This window comes from Phalacrocorax aristotelis, chromosome 26, assembly GCF_949628215.1.
Source record: "Phalacrocorax aristotelis chromosome 26, bGulAri2.1, whole genome shotgun sequence".
Taxonomy (NCBI): Eukaryota; Metazoa; Chordata; class Aves; order Suliformes; family Phalacrocoracidae; genus Phalacrocorax; species Phalacrocorax aristotelis.
This window is the reverse complement of record NC_134301.1, coordinates 519947-537019: the sequence shown is the minus strand read 5'-3', so window position 1 is coordinate 537019 and position 17073 is coordinate 519947. Positions and strand designations below refer to the sequence as shown.

The following is a 17073-nucleotide window of genomic DNA, read 5'->3' as shown; positions in this document are numbered from 1 at the left end:
AGAAACCACACAGAGTCCCTGGGAGGTAAAAGGCAGGGAAGCGGCGGAACAAGGCAGGGGACAGCCCCGGGGCGCAGAGCCCCACGCCTCACCTGCCCGCTCCCATGACCACACGCTGCACTCAAGGCGCTCCATGTTCAGTGCTCCCTTCCATTCAGGTGACAGCCAGGGAACAAGAAGGGGGCATTTCTGCACTTTGCACCTTCCCGGTCGACGGCAGAGCCAAAGCAAAGGCGAGAAGTCAAAAAAAGAACCAAAGGGGGCGGAACTGGAGCGCAGGCAGCAAATGCTCGTCCTTCGCCTGGGCCCAACTGCTCGGAGGGTCCTTCCGCTGCCCCGCCACGGAGGGTGTCCCTCTCGGCCCAGGGAGAGACGCGGGAGTGAACTCAAGGGAGGAGCCCGAGCCAGAGCACGAACCTTTTTGGGACGAAGAGGCAAGCGCAGAACACGTCACACCTCACAGAAGGTGTTTGTGTACATTCAGAGTTTATATTTGGAGAAAAGAGAAAGGCGAGGAGGAATTGGAGACTGAAAAAATAGCCCTGAATGAGGGAGCGGTAGCAGCCCCTCGACCACTACAAAACCGCACCAACACACGCACGTACACACGGAGGCGTAACGACACCCAGCTCCCACGGACTGTGATGCGCCCCTCACTTTGCTGCTCTGGAGATACCGAACGCCTGAAGCACACCCAGGGTAACCGACAACATCTGCATGGCTTTAATGGGAATCCTCCGGCTGAAGGGAAGCGGTTTCTCCCTGTGCCTGCGTCGGCACATCCCGCAGTCACGTTCTCACTCCTCTCCTTCAGAGTCAACATTCCTAGTCGTGAAAACCGGGGCAGGGGGAAAGAGAAGAAGAGGGAGAGCGTCGTCAGCGCCAGAGCGGCCGGCTGCTGCCGATTCAGCCCCGTGTGTGGCACCAGCCCGGCAGGGAGGAGCTGGTTTGCATGCCACGGCCCCTGCTGCCTGTGGCCAGGGCTCGCTCGGCAGTGCTGGCCAGAGCACGGCACAGCCGTAGGCACGCGCCGTCGCCGCAGAGGAGCACGGTCGCACTCACGGGCCAGCCTTTACCTCTTTCCTCCCCAGAGTCAGAGCGTTTCCCTCTTCATCGTCAGCGCCTTCCACACGGTCGTGTTGGACATCTCCTCTGAGATATTAATCTCCGAAGGATCAGCCCTGCAATAAATATTGCCCAGGGCAACGCGTGATTCTGGGAACTGACGGCACCAAGTGCGTTAGCATCGGCGAGAGGAACAGGGGGGCTCGGAGGAGCAAAGCTCAGCACAAGCACAGGGGCCTTTGCCGCGTGAGGAGGTTTGGGAGGCGAGCCCGAGAGCTGCAGAGCAACGGCTCCGTGCAACGGCTCTCGCTGCTGCGCAGCCCTGGAGCGGGCTCCTAAGCCACTGCTGCTACAGATCATGCCTGCAGCTCCTCAGCTGGAAGTACGAGGCTCTCCAGCTGCGTAAAGTCCCTGACGATGAGGGTGCCCGGGCTCAAACGTGAGCTGTGCAGCCACTCTGCTTGGAGGCAGAGCCCTGCCATCGCCTCCTGCAGCCCTGATTTTCCCCCCAAGCTGACTGCTGGTGCCTAAGGGATGCTCAGGAAAGAGGCAAGTGGAGAAAATTGGGCCAAACCCCTGCAGATCCATCCTGCCAGGGGCCCTGGGCCTCCACGGGGCTTTACCTGTCACTGGGTTGCTGTGGGATATCCAAGCCGCTGGTCTCCCCCAGTTCCAGCTGAACGGAATTTGCAGCAGCAGCTGCCATCGTCTTCTGGGACTCCTGGCGTAAAAAGGGACAAATCAATTTCTCCGTCTGTGACCAAAGTGGAGAGAAACACACCAGGCGGTAAAAGCGCTGCATGTGCCCTCTCCTTGGGACCCATGGCAGCTTCAGCTCTTAGTGCAGCAGGGTATCGACCTCCGCTCCAAACCTTTTGCAAGGGTTAAAAACACTATTAGCAGCAAATCTTCCCACCGTGAGTATCATCATCATCATCTTCCTCACCTTTTTTCCTCAAAGACTACTTTTTAAAATTCTCCCTCACTCAAGTGTTAAGCTAATTCAGGGAAAGACACGCTGAAGCTGTGGGATCTGGGCTATTGGGATCTATTTCTATTGCGTTCTGCTCCTCCCCCAACATTTCAAGACCAGCTGGGACAGAAAGAGGCCATCTCACAGCCCAAGGGAGACGACCGGCCCCGAGCCCCCAGCAAGCATTACCTCTTCTTCTTGGGCTTCGGTTTTGGCGTCGCCCAACCTCTGCTTCTTGCTTTCTGGCATCAGGTCATCCAGAAAGCTGAGCTCTCGCTTGGAGAAGCAGAAATCCATCGCTTTGCGCACAAAAACGAGAGCCAACACCTTTGTGAGGAAGAGGGAAGATGCGGTGAGGCCAGAGGCGACGCTACATCTCCCTCCAACGCTGCAAACCTCCCGCTGCCGACACCGGCAGCGGCTCTTACCATCATGGGAAAGATGATGGCGGCACGGGACGCCTTGATGCCCCAGAGCAGGACGAGGCAGATCAGCTGGATGGCGGTGAAGAAATGCACCTTTCGCAAGGGCACGTGCCGCAGGTAGACGAAATCCGGCTGGTGTTTCGCCGGCATCCAGAACAGCTTCAAGCGATCAAAGAACTGCAAAAAGCCAAGGGGGAAAAGTTGCCACCGGGGGACTGCGGAAGGTTTCTGGCCCCGTGGAGACGCGGAGGCAGTTCTCAGGGTCTCGCTTGCAAGGAGAGATCGCGGAGCCCACTCGCTTCCTCCTGGGAGCAGCCCCCAGTTGCCCTTCGCTCCACCCAGCTTGCCTGCCAGAGCTGCCCACCACATTGCAAGGAGTCCACGGTCTTCTCTCAGCGGCATTTCTTGGCCCACCCAATCCCCCGGCAAGGATTTCCACCGGTGGCAGAAACTGCCTTCCCTTGGCACTGAATTCCCCCGCTTCCACCTCACCAAAGCCCGACCTGCCCTAAGCCGTGACACAGAGAGCCCTGACCGTGCCCGCTCCCCCAGCCCTACACCCCTCCTGGGCCTCCCCCGAGCTGCTGCTCACACAAAACACTTTCAGCGCTTGCTCCCGGAGAGGTGTTTTCCCACGCCACTGCTTTCTGCCCGCTCCTACGGCCGGGAAATACCAGGGAGCAGACGTGCCGCGCGCTGTAACAGAGCCCGTACCTGAATTCCTCTGAGGGACGACACACCCATGTAGAGGAAGACGCCGTAAAGCACAGGCATTGGGATGAACTGAAAACAAGAATGGAATCCTCCGTTCTGTTCTCCATCACATTTTCACTCTTACCACTCTCTTCTACGGGCACTGCCTGAAGTTGCCCAAAGCTCTGCAGCTCCCACGGGCTTGGAGGTGGGTCGGACTTTAACCGGGAGAGATTTTGTGCGTGCGAGGGAGCCAACGCTCTGCTTCAGGCTGAACGTCTGAGTTCCCTTTTGTCACAATAAGCCTCTCTTCCAGAGAGGTGGGAGGAAAAGAGGTCACTTCACCCGTGCTACCGCGTACCGCGCTCTGTGACGGTAGAAAACCATTTCTACGTGTTCTTGTGGCAACGCGCAAAGGCGCTGGGCCTCCTTTTAGCCTAGAGATGGCATTATTTTGTGGGAGGAACACGCAAGGAAGCCCTCGGGGACCATTTTGGCGTGTTTGGCTACTTGGAATGGCTGTTCTGAGGCGCTTGCGGGAGCCAATCGCCACCGAGAAGGTGCTGCCTGTTTGAAAGGGAGCAGAGGTACTGCTCGGAACGCGCCTAATTGTAACCCACAAGCACGGGTGGGCCTGAAAGACGCCTGAACATTAAAGCGGTCGTCGTGCTCGCTTGCCGAGAGCGCAGCACACTGGGGCCTGAAGGGCTGGAAAGCGTGACCGAGGCTGGTTCCCACCGCCGGTCAAGCCCCAAGGGCTGGGATTCACCTCCTCCTCTGCTCCACAACTACTCAGGCCTGGGAAGGGGGGACTCTTGTTTTTCAGAACCCCCCAAAAGCGCGTGGTTGTTGGGTGTTTTCCATTTTCCTCTTACCTTTAACACAGAAGTGAAGAAGACGGAGCAGCCCATGAGCACAAAGATCATCAAGCCAGTGACTCTCTGCTCTCGTATCCCCAAAAACTTGGGTTGCTCCCCGGGAGCTGAGCAGTCAGACTCTACTTTGAGGCTGTTCACATGGGTGATGGACAGGACGGTGGCAGCCACAAACCAGGGCAGCCCCATCACGGAGCACACCCCGAGCATCACGGCCACCACAAAAAGGTCCAGGTGGTACCCGCATCCTTTCTGCAGGGAGCAAAGCAAGAGGCAGAGTGTCCCACAGCAGAAGAGCAACGACAACGCCGCAAGTCACGCTCCCACCCTACTGAGCTGAAGTCAGCTTCTTGAAAATTTAAAGCAAGGATTGGAAACAAATCAGGATGTAGCCAGTCTCTGCGCAAGCCCCTCGCATGGAAATCTGACAGGGGCTCAGACAAAGCAGATTGCGAGAGTCTGCGTGATATCGACTTCTCACAAAAAAGACATAAAACGACTTTTTCTCTTCATTCACAGAGAAATTGCCACCACTTGCAAAGAAGATGCGACTCTGAGCTATCCCTGGCAGCTCTTCAGAACGATTCCTTCCCCCAGCTGCCGCTGGCATTTTCAAACAAAAGCCCTCCTCTCTCTTGCTCCCCGACTGATTTGCTGCTCCGAAAGATTGCCCACCTCCCCTCCCCTGCCCTTTGCTCCCCGTGTCATCAGTAACCCAGGAGAGCATCCTGCCACACAGCCCGACCTCATCCCACACCAACGCCTTCCCAAAGCTTTTGGAATAGGAGCTTCTCACCACTCCTGCAGCCCACAGTGGGCTGGGGACGGGCTCATCTCTTGCAGCCCCTTACCTTCAGCCTGTGCTCCTTCCTGTTGACAATAACAGCCGTGATCTGCTGGTCCATGAAGATCAGGATGGTGCAAAGCAGAGCTGGGATGAGCGCAGCTGGCACCGTCCACCACGGGTTGGGGCCGATGGGGCTGATGAACCACCCACGGTCATCTCTGGTCGGCTGCGACAAAGCACACGCATGTCACGATCCTCTCCCAGCCCAGCCGCCTCACTGCCTTTCAGTTTCCCCTCCAGCCCTGGGGCAGAGCAGCTCCCAGCCCTGGCTTCAAGTCACCCTCTCCCAGGGGGTTCAGCAGTGCCAGCGGCCTCTTTGCCAGCACCTACAGCTGCTTCTCCTGCGCGTCTCCAGAGCGCCGGGGCCGTCTTCTCGTTCCCACAAGGAAAGGATGCGCTCGGAGGTGGAAGAGGAGATGCTCACACCACCCGCATCTCCTCCAGACTCAGCCCCGTCCTGCCCTGCCCTGCCACCACCTTGTGGCATCCCCAGGGGCCGCAAACAGCTCCGCGCCAAAACACCCCCTTACCTTGAACACATGGGGCACATGGAGCTTCGGGGACGGGATCCCAGTCACCAAGTCAATGAGCACCATGATGACGATGGTGAGGAAAACGGCAAAGTCGCTCACTGTGGCCCGTACCTGGGGCAAGAAACCAGAGCTGAAAGGGGCAGGTCGGAAATGCTACAGTGGTTTTGCACTCATGGAGCTGCGTGAGGGACAGCCCAGCCGATGGAGGGCTTGGCCTTCAAGGGCAACGTTTCCCAGCTCGACCAAGCGGTGGCAAATACTGCTGAGTGCTCCAGGAGAGGCGTCTGGGGAAAAGAGCGTGGAGACTGCTGCTGGCCACCAGCTTCTACCTACTCTGCTTGGGAAGTAACGGCTGGTTTTGAACTTCTTCAGCAAGCTCGACAGGACAAAGGTGGAGAAGAAGAGGATGCAGCACCACAAGAGGACATTAGGTGCGTAGGGGCCATCGCGCCCACAGGCAGCTCCTTGAAACTCGCCGTGCAAATACCGACATTCCTGCCGAAACAGAGCGTCAGCGCACAAAGGCAGTGCCCGTGCGGCAAGGAAACCTCGGGGAACCGGGGGGTTGTGAGGCTCTTGGGCCAAGAGCCACGACCCTGTAACTGCTGCTGCCCACGGAGATTTCTAGGTAACCAGCAGCAGCAGCAGCACCTGAACAAGCGACACATTCAACTGCACAGAGGAGAGCGGAGAGAGGAGCTGTGACGGGACACCACGCCACAGAGCCACGCCACATCCTCCGCTTGAATGGCAGGTAACCACGGCTGGAGGTGACGCCGGAGGGGAAGGACGTGCTGGCAGCTCTTGGGGACAGGGCAAGGGAACAGGGCAGGAGGGCTGAGACAGACGCGACAGGAAGGGAGAAGAGGCAAAGCGTCCCTTCCCAGGGCAGGGCTCCCAGGACACGGCCGAGAGGGGATGAAGACGCCCATACGAGCCCCCCACCCTGTGCCTGAGCTCTGCTTCCAGCAACAACAGCCCGAGAGACTGCTCAGACATGCAAATTCATGCCTGCGCCTACAGACACGCTGGGTGAGCAAGCCAGGCCTGCAGGTATTAGGAACCACTTCAGGAAGCCAATGACTCCCTTCCAGCATGAACTCAAGTCCTCCAACTGCTCCAAGAATCAAACCACCCACTTAACCTCGCTCCCGGGCGGAAACACTGTCCTGCAACAGGCTTGAGGAGGACAGTTATTCCCCACAGCGCTGGGGACCAGGTGGCCGGGACAAGGCAGACTCTCCTTCGCAGGACCAAGCAGGTTAAACCCCCCCATCAGACTGAAGCCGTGACTTTTCAGAGCAGCACCAGCACAGCTGGAAGCCCATCAGCACCGGAAGGCCTCTGACTCTTGCACCGTGCAAATGCCCCTGAGCCCGTGGCCGCGGCGCGAGGAAGCAGTGGCTCGGGCCACTTACAGTCACCGTGAGGTTTTCCCAGGCGATACCGGACACGTTGATCTTGTTGCTCTCCCAGAAGTGCAGGGTTTCGTTGCTGGGATGGGTCGGTGCCTCACACTTACAGCTGGGAGGAGAGAAGCCAAGGCAGGGGTAAGGGAAAGACAACGGAGGCGCAACCCTGAGCTCCTGCAGCGGCGTTTCAGGAGGACAAAAAACCCACGAGTAGAGGGTGAGGAGGTCGAGCTGGCTGTGCATGTGCACAGGGTAGGTCTCTCGCAGGTGACTCAGCTTCTCCAGAGCCTCGTAGATGAAGATGACGCAGATGAGGGAGGCGAAGGCTTCTTCGGTGAAGCGGGTGATGTAGCACACCAAAGAGCTGGCGTCGGTGGCCACCAGCACCATGCAGAAGGCGGCAGTCCACAGCCCGATGCACGCCCGCAGACAGAGATAGGAGAGCTTGTACTCCCTGGGAAACCAACAGAAAAAGAAGGGTGCAGAGGCCAGCAAGAGGCTCCGAGCCGTGCCTGCCCGCCTTGCTTCGGGGAAAATCGGCAGCGATTCAAGAGCGTGTCAAGGCTGGGGATGGTAAATGCACTTGCCCTGTTCTGCTACGGGCGGCCCCAGGGCTGCGGTGCAGAGGGGGGACCCGCAGGAGGAGGCCAATTCTTCCCTTATCACCATTTAGCAATTATCTTGGGTTAACGCCCTGGAAGCTAACGGAGGTCAGGGCCCTGTGGTGGAAGGTGGTGTTCTGCCACATCACCCCGACGCCCCAACACCAACCCCGGCTGGGTTTGCACCCAGTCATCTGCTGCCAGCGAGTTGGGGCTCAATAGAAGTGCAATTGCACTAACAGGGCAATAAGGATCCAAGTCATCCCAACCAAAGGATTGTCCTGGACAACCCCCATTTCACATGAAAAGGTCCTGCTTTTCAATACAATCATCAAAACACAGAAAACAACTTCAATCTAACAACTGCCACCGACAAAACCATCTTTGCTCCATGGCTGCCTTCTTGCGAAGGCTCTCGCAGCACCCAGCCGCGGCAGCCAGCCTTACTTGCAGAACTTGTAAAGGATCTTCTCAAACACAAGGACGGGTCCGGTGCTCCCGAGGATGGTGAGAGGCTGCCCAGCAAAGAGGGAATACACCACGCCGGTCATGGATGCGCCCAGCAGCGACTCCATGGCACTCTGGCCGGGGAAGAGAGGCAGCCGTGAATACGTAAATCATTAGCAGGGGAGGGGGAAAACACCCCCAAACCCAAAGCAAATTCCCCGCAGCAAGGACTTTTGCGAGAGTTTCATCCTCCCCCATGCCACCCAACAGAGAGAGGTGCTCACTATGTGGCCATTGGTCGCCTCCCCCAGCAGCCCCCCAAAGGTGATGACAGGGGACATGCAGGCACAGTAGAGGAAGAGGAAGGACGCCAGACACTGCAGCCTCAGACCATCCCGAAAGTCGCTCCAGAACCACGGGGCCTTTCGCTTCACGTCCAGGATCAAACCTCCAAAGAGCCTGGAGGAAGGGAAAAAAAGAGACTCGTTTCCTGGAAGAGCCCATGGAGTTGTCCCTGCTGCAAAAGGACGCTCGCAGGCACAGAAGAGCTCTCATGGCTAAGAAGCAGCAGTCTCCTTTACCCATTTTAGACCCAGCAAAAACTGACGCTCCCCAAACAATCCCTCCAACAACAAGAGAAAGGAAATAACCCGGGAGCCTATCCTCTCTTCTTGCAACAGGCCCTTGCTTTCCGAAGCAGCAGAGCTCTGCCTGGAGCTATTTACACATCTGCTTCCACCCCAAAGCAAGAAACCTTGTGTGCAGTGATGCTGTGGCTCAGCTCAGCTGCCCACATCTCCCACCTGGCCCCTTCACTAACCCCTAAATCCTGCTGGGCAGGAGCTGCATGCTCAGATTTCAGAGGCAAACAGGAAAAAAACCCAAACTATCACAGCTCCCACCTTCCCGTCCGCTCCAGTTCAGGACCACTGTGTTTCTCCGGCTCGCTGTGAGAAGCACTGTCACCGAGAGCTCCTGGCACCTTCCTTTTTTCCTGTTCAAATCCAAATAAGATAATGAAGAGTCGTATTTGTCACCACGGGCTTGTTTTGCTTCTGGTCCAGGTGTGTGACTGGGTCAAACTGGGACCTCGTGACTTGGGGCCTCTGAGCACCATCCCCAGCCGTGCCGCCGTCCTGCCCCTCCCCCTCGCATCCCCCTCGGCCGCAGCACCCACCTGCGAAGGGACGTTTTTGGGGGGCTCGATTCGGATCGATGGATCCCACTCTCCTGGCGGCAAGACCGTGACCTGATCCAGAAACTCGTCGACGCCGGCCACGAGGTCAGCCCGGTTCTTGGCTTTGTAGGCAACGTCGTGGAAAACCTGCCGAGGGGAGACAACCTGCTGAGAGGAGAACCCATCTCGCACGCCCTAACCAGCGCAATAAGCCCTTGGCTAAATGCACAACAACTTCCCTAGAACCGCAGACCGGTGCGGGTTGGAAGGGACCTTTCGAGGCCATCGAGTCCAACCCCCTGCCGTGAGCAGGGACGTCTCCAACTCCATCAGGTTTCCCCCACGTTTCCTGCTGGAAACGGCAGGAAATATTCCCCCAAGAGGAAAAACCCGTCCATCGTGGTACTTGGACTCATCTCTTCCACAAGGCCCCCGGCCCCCAAGGCACACCACACCCTTTGGCTTAAAGGGGAGACGTTTGGCTGGCCCTGGCAATGCCACCGCTGGGGACAGCGTGCTGGGGAACCCGGGGAGAAGGACGAGCCACAGGATGCACCCAGTGGGATTTCAGCCTCCAGGGGGTGGTGGGGGGTGCAAATCCACAGGTTTGCTTTGGGGCGCCAGCAAAGGGTGGGCTCTCTGGAAAGCTGTGGGCAGCTGGGACAGCAAAGCCTCTTCCTCGCTGCCTCGGACACAGGGAAAAGGGAAGGAAGCCCAAAACAACCCAGAGGCATCTCTTATCTCCTCGCACCTCATCCGTCATGAGAGTAGCCATGGACCTGCCGATCTCATGGTACTGATGGGCTTTTCCTTCCGGTCCAAGCAAAACAAACAGGAACCTGGGCAAGAGGAACAAAGTGAGGGAGAAGAACGTGTCCTTGCTCAAAGGGCACCCCAGGGAATGCCCGGGAGCTGCCAGCCCAGAGCACGGCTCGAGACGGGACACAGAGGCTCACCGCCTCCGCCATGCATTTGAAATTCATCACAACCGATGGTGGCAAATTTCAGTTTTGGGCCAACTCTCATTAAAATTGGCCAAGGGCTTTCAAAGATCCAGCAGGGAAGGGAGAAATGAGGGTGAGGAGATGGGAGTGGGAGAAACGTGCTTGCTCCCACTGCCCGCGTTCCCTCAGGACACCAAACTGATGCACGCAACTGGGTGTTGTGTTCTTGGGGGTTTGGAAAAGAAAAGCTTTGTGCTCCTCACACAGACCTTGTGGGGATGGGAACTTCCATCAGGCCCGAGAGGAGGACAGCCGGGGTCAGGCGGACGAATGCCACGATGGGCTGGCGAAGGAAATCCAGCTCTCCTACAAGCACGTTGGACGCTTCAGCACCGGTGGGAATCTTCTTCATGAAGTGCTGCTCCGCCTGGGCACGACAAGCCATGTTCAGGCCCTTCCCCCAAACCCAAAGCCCACAGCACTCTACAGCACACTCTGCGGCCCCGTTTGCAAGAGCAAATCTGCGCCTAAAGGCGTCAGAAAGCCACAAGCGTCTCACCTTGCTTAAATCCATCGCGCTGCCCTCGTGGCTCACCCCATTTTTAGCTTCCGCAGCGGTGGCAGAAGGGTGAGGGGTGAGTGTTTGGGCTGGCAGGAAAAGGAAAGACACTCAGAAAGACGGACAAGGAGCAAGTGCGACGCTTCTCCTTTTTCAGGACAAGTCTCACGGGGCCAAAGCCCGGCAGAAGCCCTCACCTGGCTTGTCGAGGAGGTGCGGGTCCGACTGCTTCTTGCTCACATCAGCAAACAAGCAGACGATGGGGAGAAGGTTGTTTCTTTTCTTCTCGTTCTGGTGGTGATGCTTCTTCAGAAGCACTTCTCGAACTTTTGCCCGCACGCCCTCGTCAAACTCGGCGGACTCTTCTTGCTGGCCCAGGATCATATCTGGGGACAGCAAAGGGAAATCAAGCCGGCAGAGAAGAAACCCCCGCCAAGTCCCGACCCCCGCAGCCCCTGGAGAAGGCTGCGCCATGCAGGATACCCTAAGCAGGGCTCAGCCTTGCTTAGCAAGACATTTTCATACAGTTCAGCCTTTGCAACGAAAGCAAGACTTTTCCTGCGCTAAAAGATGCCATCAAAGCGCTTATTCAGCCCTCTGCAAAGATAAGTATTTCCCGTTCTAACCAATGCCTCTTTCTGGCCAGACCTGGCCTTTCTGTCTGACTCTGCGCGCCTAACCCAATTCTAGGCAATCTAGAGCACAGGCTCTCCCAGAGCTTCCTTGGCCGATCGACTGCAATTTGCCAAGCCCAGGGAGAAATGTGCTAAGAACGGCTCCGGCTCCTGCACCTCCTGAAAGGGCTGAATGGAGACCTCCCAGTCACAGATCAGTTCTCCAGAGCCGCTTTCTCAGTCAACTTCAGTTACCTTCCCCACAAACAGACACTGCTTGGGCATCTGCCAGATAAACCCTGCCTTTAAACCCCTTCAATCCCGGCATGTTAAGAAGGCAAAGGGGAAAACAAAGAATGTGAGGAAACGGCTTGTAAGAAAGAGTTGATTTAAGGAGGTTCAGCTCCTACGCAGACGCCGTATTTCTAAGAGCAGCCTGTTACGCCCTCACACACACTCCTGTTTGGCTGCAGAATATTCTCTAATCGCTTCTGCAACCCCACAAATTGCTCTCAAAAGGATCCCGTATGGGAAGAAAAAGCTGGTGCGACTGTTGCACGCCCAGGCTACATCCAAACCCAACCCATGACTTAAAAACCCAGTGGGGCTTCTGGAAAAGGACCCGCCGCTGGGGCAGGGCTCGATTTGGGAGTGAACGTGGCCGAGCTCGGCCCTTCCCGGAGGGATGTGGCGCCCACGGTACCTGCAATCTCTTCGATGCTGTTGGCACAAATGTCCAGCAGCACCGTGCCCTTGGTGATGCAGCTCCTCAGCTCAAAGAGGCTGTGCAAGGACAGCGTGGCCACGTAGGGCTTGCTCCAGCGCTCGCCGCCGTCTTCCACGTCCTCCTCAAACTTCAGCCACCTGCGGACAGCGGGTGCCATCAGCCCCATTGCAAGCAAACAGCCCCGGCTCTGCAAGGCCTTTCCTAGAGCTACGGGGCAGCAAGAGGAGGCGACTCCTCCCATCGGCACCTGCAGCTGCCAAAGCTCCTTCCGTCCCGCAGAGAGGAAAGCGGAGCCCAGGGGCGCCGCCAGCGTGGGGACCCCTCTCCCACCGCGCCCGCAGCAGGCATTTACCTTGCCCTTTCCTTCCACTCAGCACCTTCCCCCTCTTTCACGCAGATCTCATCCAGCTCGCTGAACAAGTCATGGGGGACGTGCTGCTCATCCTCCTCGGTCCCAAGGATGAACTGCACCCACTGGGATGGGGTGTCTGGGGGCAGAAGACAAAGCCCCGTCCCGTTACCATGCCTCAATACGGCCCGTCACGCTCACATCCAAAGGGGCCATCGGCCTGGCACCAGCTCAGCCAGAAATACTGGGCTCGCCCCTCTCCCCTGCCTCTGCCTGGCCTTGCACGCAGCCACGGAGAAGCATCTGCTCCACCTCTGCACAACGACGGGCAGCTCTCCTGCCCCACGTTCCCACTTTTAAACCCGGGATCCCTCTAAGGAAGGCGAGCCTAAACCCATTAGGCATTTAACTGCCTTACAAACTTGAGAAAAGTTGGGGAAAAAGAGGGTCTTGCTAAATAACGCCACTTTCCCTCGGGAGAACAGCACATCACTCAAACCAGACCCAGGCACTGCTTGCAGAAGACCCCAGCACCCAAGTAGCCCCGAGGAGCTCAGGGAACGCTGCGGCGGCACTTACAGCGGTAGCCCGGCTCCGTCAGGGCAGAGTCCTCCCGTTCCCGTGGCTTCTGGCTGTGGGGTCGGTGATGCCGGTGGCTCTGCCTCCCCAGCGGCACCCGCACGCCCACGTACAGGGTCCGGTGGCCTGCGAAAAAGCACCATTGGCAGCACTTTCGGCATCGCAGCGACGGTCGATGCGGCCGGTGCCTCTCGAACACACGCTTAAATCCCAGGAGAAGCACCGACTTCTCTGAATTTGATTGTCGCGGGACCTCCTTTTCCCAAGCCTATTTTCCTCAAACTTGGCAGAAACAGAGCAACAAGTGACGGCTCCGGCTCATCAAAGTGCCCTGAAAGTACCAAACCCCTTCTCCACCTCCAGCCTCGGCTGGACAACACGCAGACTTGCTCATGAAGCAGCGACAGAAGGTCGCTCTGCTGTTTTAGTGAGAAGCCCGGCACGTCCTGCTGCACGTGACGCGACACCGAGCAAGGCACCTTGTAGGGATTTTGTGCAAGGGGAAAACGTGCTGGGCTGGCGGCCCCTCTAGCAGGGGCTCAGCAGAGCCTCACCTTCCAGCTCCTCCTTCTCATAGTGAATATTGGCGACGGTGCTCGTTCTTCCCTGGTCAATGACCGCCTCTTCGTCATGCCTCTGCTCAGCAACGAGAAGGGGAAAGTTGGGGCTGGCTGTGGAGAGCTCCCTACGGGCCCCCGGCCACCATCCACCCCTGCGCCTGGGCAACTCCACGGGCATCACGCCTCTGCCTGCCTCCTCCTCCTCCAGGCACGGCCCCCGCTTCAAGAAGGGCCAGGAGCTGCTCGAGCAAGGCCAGCGCAGACCTGCCAAGATGCTCAGGGGCTGGAGCATCTCCCTTGGGAGGAAAGGCTGAGAGACCTGGGTCTGTTCAGCCGCAGAAGAGGAGGCTGCGCGGGGATCTCATCAGTGCTTATAAATATCTGAAGGGCAAGTGTCAGGACGATGGGGCCGGACTCTTTTCAGTGGTGCCCAACGACCTTCGAGGCACAAAGGGGAAGCTTTGGGACTATTGAATTGATGAGGTAAAAGCGCAACTGAAATAAATCCGCAGGCTCGAGCGCGTTCTGCGGGTGTCACAGTGGGATTTGGGAGTCGCAGCTTCCAAACGCCCCAAAGCGGGCGACACAGGGAAAGTCTCCTTCTCTCTCAGAAACCACTTTGCCTCCGTGCCCCGCACAGCGACGCTAAATCTGCCCCCCGCAGCCCTCCCCGGTGCAAAGCATCTCCCCCCGCCCGTCCTGCCGCGCTCCGGGGAAACGCCAAATGGGATTTTGGGGGGAGTTTCCCAACTGTTTGGGGGTGCTTGGCCCCTCGGCAGAGCCCCGGCCGGGCTACCTGTAACTCTTCCAGAAGGGTCATTTTGGAACCCCCAGTTGGGTCCATCCTCACGTCGGTCACCAGGTTGGGGGGAGAACTGAACCTCCCGATCAATCCGGAGGCCAGAGTCCCTCAGGACACTGGGGCGAGCCCTTATAAAGTGACCGCTGATGACATCAGCCTCTCGGGTAACAATGCAGGCCATTATTTCATCCCCAAGATTCTGCCCGCTTGCAACACTCGGGGCACGGGGAGACACCAGTTCTGCTTGGAGCAAAAGCTACCCCAAATAGAGAAATGGGGTGGCAACGCTGCATCCTGCTGGGCCAAGGGCTACCCGCCGTGGCAGGGAGGATTCATCTCGTTCATCCCACCCAAAGTGGAATTCATTACACTGATGCCAGCGTTATCATGGGCTGTGGGTAAGAGTGTCCACGGGGACAAACCGGGGGCTGCTCCGCCGGTGGAGCAGGAGACGCCCTCGTCGCCCCCCTCCTTGCCCCCACGTTTCCTTACTGGCAATAGAGGAGTATTAGATTCTGATTCACATTCCACCAAAAGCCCCTGTTCTAAATATTTGGTAATTAACCCCTCTCACCCTTTTCGAGCCTCCCACTTCACAGGATATTGGTGTTGTCTTACCGGCCTGGCTCCAGGTTTTAATGTTGCTTTTACCGGCTCTGCCAACTTAGATCGTCCTGGGACTTCGCTCGCCCAAACCAAAGGAATTACTGCATTTTCCACTTCTGCGGGAACCTGCTCCTCCCTGGGGAATCCTGTAACATAAACACTCTCGCCTCTGTGGCTTTTGATTCTGGTATCCGTAATTTCATCTCTCCACCTTCAAAAGTTCTTTGTGCACCCAATTTACTTAATAGCTCTCGTCCTCCCAGAGGCAGCGGGCATTCGGGCATATACAGAAACTGGCGAGTTACCCATTGTTTCCCCAATTTGAACTTTAAGGGCTCTCAGAAGGGCCAATTTTCGTTCTGCCCCGGCGCACCAACAACATCTGCGGATTTATGACTGAATTTCCCTTTACATGTATTCAACACCAAATAAGTGGCCCGCGAATCTACTAAAAATTCTATTTCTCATTCCCTAGCTTCAAGGTAACCAGGGGTTCAGCTCGGCTTGATTCCCCCGCTCTCCTTCGTGCCGAGCTACTTCAAGCATTTGACCCAAACCTCTAGGTTCAAGTGCTTCCAGTTTCTGAAGTTTCTTTCTAATATCTGGGCCGATTGCCCCATGAATATAGAGGCCAAGTGTATTGCTGCTTCTGGGTTGTTTGTTTTTCTTTTTCTGGGTCCAAACTGGTACATTTTCTGGCAGCCACCTTCAGTCTTTCCATAAAGGCGGAAGGGGACTCATTTAATTCTTGCCTCACTTCAAAAATTTTGACCAATTTCTTGCTTTTGCCATTGCCTGTCCTACACCAAATAAAATCCACCCCGATATCCAGTCAGCATTCCCCTGGCTCCCAGACGATTAGGGTCCCACTCGGGATTTGGAGATGGAGAATTCGGATCCGCTCTCCCCTGTAAATCCCCATTAGCGTGTGCTCCCTGCACCTGCCTTCTGGCTGGATTCCGTACCCTTGTCTTTTCAGTTTCATCAAGCAAAGTATCCAGTGTCACAACTAGAGCAACACTTTTTCGAGTTCTCACCACAGTTTCCTCCTTTCAAACCCGCTGCCACAGAATTTTGGGGATATATCCCACACTGGTTCTGCCACTCTGGAGGATTCCGCAATGGAAAGGGTAAATCCACGTAAGCCATGTCATGCCATTTCCCTTCTCTTTTGCAAAATAACATCAACTGCAAAATGGTGCTATATTGCTGTAATTACAGGGCAGATTAATTACTTCCCCTCCTCTCATTTGCAGCTCCTCCAGCCGGGTCCCATGGGTGCAGCGGGGGAGTGGGCAGAGCCGCCCCTGGACAAGCAGCCCACACCCGGGGCCGCCCGAAAAAGCAGCTCCTCCACAGAAACAGGGAGAACGGACAAAAAAAATACGGAAAGAAAATAGGAAAATAAAGAAATAAAAAACCCCAAACCAAGCCCCTCGTTTCCCCTCTTTCCCCAGGCAGCTGCTCCTGCCCAGGGAGGTGGATTTCCCCAAAACACCCCCCCGTAAAAAAGCCCCAGAGACTCCTCCAGCTCCCCCCCACCCTTCACAACACACGGCAGCGCCACAGCGAGACCTGCCAGGCTTTTATTGTCTCCTTTTCCCCATTCAAGGGGCGACAAGAGGAGAAAAGTCCCAGCGAGAGCCCGTCAGGCAACAGCAGCGCTTCACGGCCGGGGCCCACGCGGCGACGGCGCGGATCCAGGGGGTCGGAGCGGCACAGAACGGGCCCGAAATTAACCCCGGTTCTTTTTTTTTTCGCCCAAAGGGACCAACCCCACCAACATCCGAAGCCATAAATAACACGGATTCCGCCCCCCCCCCTCGGTTTTATTGACAGCACGCAGCGATGCCAAACGAGAGCGTCTCTCGGCGGCTCGGGCGCAGCTCGGCCCCACACAGCCGCTCGCTCAGCCCCCACCGGCGGGGCGGGGAGAGACCCAGAAGGGCAAAGCTCGGGCCCGGAGGGAGGAACAGGTCAATAACTACAATAAAACAGAAGCAGCGACAACAACGCAACGGAAAGGAAAACACTGACAGGGGCGCGAAACCCGGGCGGGGGGGGGGGGCGGGGGACGGGGGCAGAAAGGATGCGGGTACCACCTGGACCTTTTTGTGGTGGCCGTGATGCTCGGGGTGTGCTCCGTGATGGGGCTGCCCTGGTTTGTGGCTGCCACCATCCTGTCCATCACCCATGTGAACAGCCTCAAAGTAGAGTCTGACTGCTCAGCTCCCGGGGAGCAACCCAAGTTTTTGTGGATACGAGAGCAGAGAGTCACTGGCTT

At 57.2% G+C, this 17073-nt stretch overlaps 1 protein-coding gene across 1 annotated transcript; it reads right to left on the bottom strand.

Annotated features, from left to right (window-relative positions):
• Positions 1-467: 467 nt before the first annotated feature.
• Positions 468-13559, bottom strand: LOC142048519 (electroneutral sodium bicarbonate exchanger 1-like). Its single transcript, XM_075075516.1, has 24 exons — positions 13376-13559; positions 12822-12947; positions 12246-12381; positions 11870-12030; positions 10750-10938; positions 10553-10641; positions 10263-10420; positions 9801-9888; positions 9050-9196; positions 8775-8866; positions 8157-8331; positions 7873-8006; positions 7032-7277; positions 6830-6935; positions 5745-5906; positions 5409-5522; positions 4883-5044; positions 4032-4283; positions 3178-3246; positions 2467-2640; positions 2228-2365; positions 1689-1786; positions 1077-1181; positions 468-825 (listed from the first exon to the last, which is right to left on the bottom strand). The coding sequence occupies exons 1-23, from the start codon at positions 13557-13559 to the stop codon at positions 1094-1096; spliced, it is 3288 nt and encodes a 1095-aa protein (XP_074931617.1). The 3' UTR covers positions 468-825; positions 1077-1093.
• Positions 13560-17073: the final 3514 nt, after the last annotated feature.